Source organism: Aplysia californica, unplaced genomic scaffold (assembly GCF_000002075.1).
Source record: "Aplysia californica isolate F4 #8 unplaced genomic scaffold, AplCal3.0 scaffold00239, whole genome shotgun sequence".
In the NCBI taxonomy this organism is placed as follows: domain Eukaryota; kingdom Metazoa; phylum Mollusca; class Gastropoda; order Aplysiida; family Aplysiidae; genus Aplysia; species Aplysia californica.
In genome coordinates this window covers 457,769-465,088 of record NW_004797509.1, presented here as the reverse complement: position 1 = coordinate 465,088, position 7,320 = coordinate 457,769, and the positions used below count along the sequence as shown (strand labels likewise).

The following is a 7,320-nucleotide window of genomic DNA, read 5'->3' as shown; positions in this document are numbered from 1 at the left end:
CCCACCCCACCCTACCGACCCCTAACCAACCCCGCAACTCCCAGTGTTACTTGTCTTAAGGTGTAGAATTTGGGTAAACACCCCCCTCCTCCCTAAAAAAGAGAAGAAAAAAGACCTGGAAATGACAACTGCCTTTGCCCAAAGACCGGGCTTCAGATCTGATGCAGACAATAATATGATTCCGACCGAAGAGGGAAAATGAGCAGAATCAGTCAAGCGGGTTATACAATTTCATCAAAGTAGATAATACGATGACCAAATAAAAAATCATTTTCCAATCGTGAAAAGAAATACATCAGTATTAAAAACAATGAATGGCAGAAATATAATATTATTGTAAACACAGATTTTTTCAACTGCAATCAGAATTAATCAGATTAATCGTATAAGGTTCGCCTACATTCAGCTTTTGATTCAGTTTCATTTGTTCGATTTGCAATTTGATAGATAGTATGGCAACGTCAGCAACAATGGTGGGTCAAGCATAACATTGTCGTGTGCGCTCTCACGGGAAAGTACAACTATTTACACAGTGAACAGAAATTGTACATTGTAAATGTAAAGTCTCTTACATAATACGTTCTTTTTTACAATTTACGTGAAAGCGATACTGAAAATCTAGAGGCGTTGTTTGTGTAAGGATGAATTTGGCCTACCCTGCATGAAAGCATCGTTTGAATACGTTTACAAAGAAAAGAGAATAGTTGACAGTACAATTTCAAAGCTAATGGAAGAGGAAGGGGGAGGAGGGGGGCTAAAATCTAGAGTATAAAAGTTGTCAAATAAGGCTTTAGTGAGCTGATATTTTACACCCTTCATTAGCACGAAATTGGCAAGCAATCGCATCAGTCATGGAGACGGTGACGGCTTTGGGTAAAGTAAAGTTTTTCTCGCATCCGATTCGGACAATGAGGGTTTGCCTTGTTAGTGAGAAAGCTTCCTGGGCCTTCGGCATATTGTGGTAGGGTGGCCAGTTTCTTTCCACACCATCTTTACTTCTCCTACTCGGAGTAAGGTATCCATTACTGCTGGGTGGGCAGGAGGGGGCGAAAAAAATCCGTGTCCGAACCGAGGCTTGAACTTGGAGTTGTCCCATATTATAATGTGCCCTTGAAAATTCGAGTGTCTATCTCTACTTCTTGTGCAAACAGACTTATTACTACAATGGACTTCAGTTGTCACATCTCTTGATCACACAAAGATCCAACCTCAGAAACGGTTCTTTTGAAATATTATTCTGACAGTTGAAATGGACATTTAGGTCATAGCTCTAATTCTTACGAAACTTTTACTCAAAGCTTCTCGCTGGTGTCAGACCATTATTATTCTAATAGTGATAGGCACACATGTTGAAATCGCTAAATGTCTGACGAGCACTCCTATGTCAAGCCAGTTTTAACATATAATGTAGTTTATATCGTAACATTTAACCCTTAGAGTCCTTTTTAAGTGGCATAATGACAGAGTAAAATAATATGTTTTCTGGAAAGGTCGAAAAAGGCCTTATACATAGTTAAAATTACTACATACATTTAAACAAATTGCACTATGCCATATTGGCCCCATACAAGACTACAAGCATTCCTGGTGACATAATGTTCTATTAGTAAATTTTACATTTTTTGAGATAACTGTTTTGAAAAGTCGGTCGCTTTCCGCCCCCATAGACACAGTTTCGATAATTTATGAAGAAAAGTGTTAACAAAGGTGAACGTTACTACCTACGTCTACAGTCCTCAAACATCTGCGGAGCACAGGAGCATTGTCCTTTCAGAAAAGGCCACAGGGCTTATTGGAAATTCTGAAAAACTGTGAAAACAGATGCTAATGTTTCAACACCAATCATTCGTAGAACTCAAATTCTGGCACGTAGCCCCATACCCCCCACACTCTTAACCTGTTTTCTCTTCTTCTAAGGTCAGTTCTCTAAACCAACAGTACCGCGTCTGCTTTTGACTATTATATTATGACAAAACAAATGCTTTCCAGCCGTTGTTAACAAGCAGAGATTAATAATTACTTGTTAGTTATGAATTTGGTACATTATGTCCGTCTATCTGAACATATGGATCGTATTAAGGTAGAAGTCAAGAGAACGTCCTCGACGAAAACTCATCGTCTGCGCATGAAGGCCTGCACCTAATTCCGCCGTTCCTTTGTCCCTCCCCTGCAAAAGCAATTGGGAACAAAAGCAGACGGTACATTTTTACTTTCACTCCCCTACACCGACGCACTGTTTTGGGGGGTCAAACGGACTGTATTTTTTTAGTTGCAACTCACACATGTTATTGTCCCGGATCAATCGTTTTCAAAATAATTTCAAACCTTATTGCAAAACATCAAGTTTGAGGTAAAAACAGATGCCCCCCTCCTCCACTCCTCTAAAACTCCTCAAAAGTTGTTGTTTTTTCGTCTCGGGGTTTGATGGGGGTAACCCCCCCTCCCCCCCCGACATCCCATGATTTATCTAAAGCGTGTTAAATTAGTACCCAATTAGGCTTAGTATAATATAGTTTGAATAAAATTGTTTTGTCCTGTATCGTGAGACAGTTTTTTGGTCAGTAACGATGGAGGGATTTATATATAGCACAGACCAAAAATGTCACATACTAAGAATGCTGGTCCTTTGATATGCGCACTGAGTTAAGTGAAAGACGTTCTCTAAACTTTGCCCTTATTAATTACTTTTGACTCTGTATGGTGAGATGACTATTGTGTGGGACCTACTCCACAAAATAACAATGTGAGTGTATACTATGGAAAAGGGCATACAATACGAGATAAGTATTTATCTCGTCCACAGACGAATATTTAATCGCTTCCACATAAAAAACATACGGTGTTCTGACAAACCCCGAAACTGTTCAAGATCGATATAATGACGAACTTGCTATCCCAGTAGCTGTATACTTGATAGTTTTAGTCTGACCTAAGCGGTGGTACATGATCGCGTTTCATACTTTTCCTGAGGTAATTGCGGGTTTCTGCCGCCCTTCTTTTCATACTGAAGGTTTTTATTCTATTCTTCTCTCGACCTCTCTTTAACAACATGTTTCCATGTGAAAATCTAACGAAAGTAAACTATGACCCTTTTCTTCAGCCTCAGGTGTGAGTGCATGGATCTCAGTACATTCTCCACCAACAGGACCACGTCACCCAAAACTATGTGTAGATTCTACCATGTTATCCAAAGGTATGTTTCGCTACCCCGTCATTCAAAGCTATGTTTAGATTTTACCACGTCTTCCAAAGTTATCCTTAAATTCTACCGCTTCATCTAAAGCAATCTCGACGCACACAGATCAAGTGTTAACTATTGTTTGAGGTACAGAATTGCCAAGACACTTTTCATTAAAGTCACATGTTTCCCCATGCAACACTGCTGAATTAGTTGAGGATGCTGCCAGTTTTTCTTTGCCATTGCTTGCTGGAATGTTATTTCCGAAAGGGGTTGTTGTAGTTATTTAGAGAGAAGTGCAATTGAATCTGCTCTAACTAACACTTGTCAAAGAAAATTTCGTGCACAAACGAGCTCCTCCCAATTTCCCCCTTGCGTTTTAGAACATTATAATTACACTGTTCATTATGTACACCTGTTTAAAACAACTTCTTTCTCCTCTTCAATGGATGGCCGACTTGGACAATTTAAACGTACTTTTCTTCCATCCGTATTGGAATTTAGTACTATAAACCTTAACCCACTGTCAACACTGCACATCTAAACGGCCTCTTAATTATCCCCAGTCGTTCTCTTCACCATCTTCTGCTTTGAGTGGCCTGACTTGGGCGTCGAAATCAAACAGGTTTATTCTAATATAAGTTACCCCATCATGCTTACGACACAAGCTTGTCACCACTGGAACATGAACCAATTCGAGAGGAACATTCTATGAAGATGACCTCTTGACCAATGATCACAAGACGTGACTTTTCTAAGTCCAGATCATACAAAGCACCAATCCGTACCTACATCAAGTTTCATGAACACACGAACGAAAAGGATTCTTTCTGAATCTCTCCATGGCGAAAGGTAGAACAGGCGGTGTTGATTTGAGAACAGTCACCAAACAGTAACTGGGCACTGCAAAAATACACGTATAAAAAGTATTTTGCTTACGGCGTCCTTCCTGTTAACTGTGGGTGCAAAAGCGAAGCACATGTACGAAATATAAATTGAGATAGAAAGCGCGTTCTCTCACAGTCATGAGATACATGTATGTAGACAGTCAACCATGAAGAGTAGTCAGTGAATATAGTCAAGGCAGAAAGACCTTACTTCGTGGTCAGTCCATTGTCATTTTCTGGTTAGGGTAGTAGCTGGCCGGCGACGACATATTTTGATTATAAGCTGACGGAGAGGGTGAGGAAGAATGTAAGGTGGCCATCGTGTTAGGCGGACCGTTGGGCATCCCTGGGCCCATACCCGGAGGAATTGACTGAGGGGGGAATAGAGGTCCCGGTCCACACGGGGACTTTCCACCAGCGCCGCCCCCAGCGCCACCAAGCGGAGCTCCTCCTAGCCCGTGACTGCCGAATATAGATCCCCACTGGTGAGACATGTGTCCCGAGAGAGGAGGCATTGACGAGGGCGTGGAGGAGGAGGGTGGTGGTGGAACGGAGGAGAGGTGAGTATTGTCAGTGAGACCCATAGAGCCTGCCAGCATGCTTGGGGGCATATGACCTTGACCCATGCCTCCTGTAGGCATGGGTCCACCGATAAGTCCTCTTGGGTGTGAGCTCAGATTACGAGATAGGCTGTTGTTCACGTTGCTGTTGCTGCTGCTGCTGCTGCTGTTGCCGCTGGGGGTAACGGCGTGGTTCATGTAGCCGGGTTCCGACGTGGCTACATGAGCCAGAGACCAGATTTTCGGGCGAAGACCGTCAAGCGTCTGCTCAGAGTAGGTACAATTGACGTCACTTAGACCGGAGTCGTTACTGTTGGAGCACAGAGAATCCGGCCGCTTGAGAGATCCCGAGGCGGGACCCTCCATGTGAGGAGGCACCATGGCTCCGTTTTGTGACGTCACGGCTCCGGAGCTGGGGCCGGAGTAACCTTGAACTTGGGAAGGGGCCGGCATGTTGAGGAAACTCGGAGGGGTACCGGATGAGGCCATGTGGGGGTTCCCGAAGCTCTGAGGTCGGCGCGGCATGCTGAGGTCACTGCTGTGTGCGGGTCCTTGGAGGTGGCTGTGAGGCGGGTGTGGGGGCTCGGGGCCGGGGTCGTACATCCGGCCGGCGTGCATGGAGGTGGCGCTCGTTGACGGCTCGGTGATTTCACTGGGCCGTGAAGGATCTGAAATATGAGGGAGTAGAGGGTTAGAGGGGTGGTGAGTGAATTTATATGGAATTAAAAGGATTTGTTATATAATTTTCAATGTTAGCATATTTTTAGGATAACAAGCAATGCTTCATTTTTCCAATCCAGCGACCATTTAAGTTCTAGCCTTTTGGCCTAAAGAACAAGCAATAAAAGAACAACACGCACCTATCATCCCGCCACACATAGACATACAAGCGAAAGGGTGGGAGAACGGGCGAAATAAAGTTGGAAAGACTGAGAACAACAGGAAGAAAATGAGAGTAAAAAGAGAAAGCAGGAAACAGAGAAAGAGAGAGAGAGAGAGAGAGAGAGAGAGAGAGAGAGAGAGAGAGAGAGATAGATAGATAGATAGATAGATAGAGAGAGAGAGAGAGAGAGAGAGAGAGAGAGAGAGAGGGGGGGGCGGGGGGAGGAGAAATAGAGTGAGGGGGAAAGAGAAGTGAGGAAGTGAGTGAAGGAGGTAAAGACAAAGATAGAGAGAGGGGGAGAGAGAGAGAGGGAAAGATAGAGACAGAGAATGAGAGAGAGAGAGAGAGAGAGAGAGAGAGAGAGAGAGAGAGAGAGAAAAGGAGAGAGGGTGATTGTGGATGGGGGTGGGGGAGATTGCTTTTGGAAATAAAAAGTAAACTGACTAAAAACGCAACATAAATCATGTTTGCTCACCAGTTACAGGGAACTGACAACATGTACATGATTCTATGTCTTCTTCAGGGGGACCAGTTTACTTTTTTTTGAGAGATGGAATAATAAATTATCAAGAAAACGAGTATTCCTCTATCAAATGACAGCTAAAGAAAGAAGTTCAAATTTTTAGTAACCAAATATTACGAAAATGAGCAACAGAAAAACATTTTTTCCCAACTTGGACCAATCACGATCAGTATCTTTAAGAACCACTACAACAAAACGTCAAGAAGAACAAAAATATCAGCGAAAACACCTTTTGGCAAAACTGCCTAGAAGGAGGAATCGTCTCATTTCTGCTACCCCCCCCCCCTCCACACACACACAGAAAAACAAAACAATAAGGCAGAAGCGTCAGTGAGTCTATACTTTGGAAAGGTGCATACAGGTACAAGTACCAGAAAAGTATTTAGCCCGACCACAAACGCTATTATCCTTTGACCACAACGAAGTCTCCTTTGTGTCCAATCTTCGCTGACCCCTTGGCTCTTATTTCCTAAGACAACAAGCAGTTTTCCCAGAGAACATGCGCCATGGGTCAGCCAAACGTCAAGTCCAAAGCATATACGACCGGCACTAACTGCTTTTCTGATGGTTAACAAGACACGGTATTGGGAAGGATACCTACTTGAACATTTTTTTTGGGGGGGAGGGGGGGGGGTTGTTTTATTTTTCTTTCCAGATAGATAACAATGCAGCGTTTTCGTAGGTCTATCATTGAAATCATAAAAATGGCTTGCACAATCGAAATATTTTGAGAGAAAAACACCTAAAAAGAAACTCAGTTCATCATAAACTTTGTTGTAATTAATCGATGAAACGAACATCACACAAAAACACATAAACTTAAATGTTCTCAGAGGCTAAGAGTATCATATCCTGCAGTATAGTAGTCAATTCATACGGGTTTTATTTGCCTATGTGGGCTGACTAAACTATTAGCTCGATCAAATAGTAAAACAAACGCTTGCACATCATATCTTAGAAAGAAAAGGAATTAAGAGCCCCTCTACTAACTACCACCGAACTGTGCTTAAAACGCCCATGAACCTTTTCCTATTTTGCATAACTTTTGAGGACATCCAAATGCGTGTTTTTCCTCCTTTCTTCTTATATTGCACTTTTTAAACCAGCAGTGCTATTTTCTGTATATTAATGTTTCATCAGGGTTCCATAGAATATTTTAGACAAAACTTCACACACACATACACATTAATTATATACATTATAAATACACACAAACTCTCTCTCTCTCTCTCTCTCTCTCTCTCTCTCTCTCTCTCTCTCTCTCTCTCTCTCTTACACACACACACACA

The 7,320-nt window shown here is 42.5% G+C and overlaps 1 protein-coding gene across 1 annotated transcript in view; it reads right to left on the bottom strand.

The window, feature by feature from the left end:
* Window positions 1-27: 27 nt before the first annotated feature.
* LOC118477837 (trithorax group protein osa-like) overlaps window positions 28-7,320 on the bottom strand; it is a 19,730-nt gene continuing 12,437 nt past the window's right edge. Inside the window, exon 2 of the mRNA XM_035970228.1 lies at window positions 28-5,293. Coding sequence (XP_035826121.1) covers window positions 4,284-5,293 — 1,010 coding nt within the window. The 3' untranslated portion in view covers window positions 28-4,283. The remainder of the gene's footprint in view (window positions 5,294-7,320) is intronic.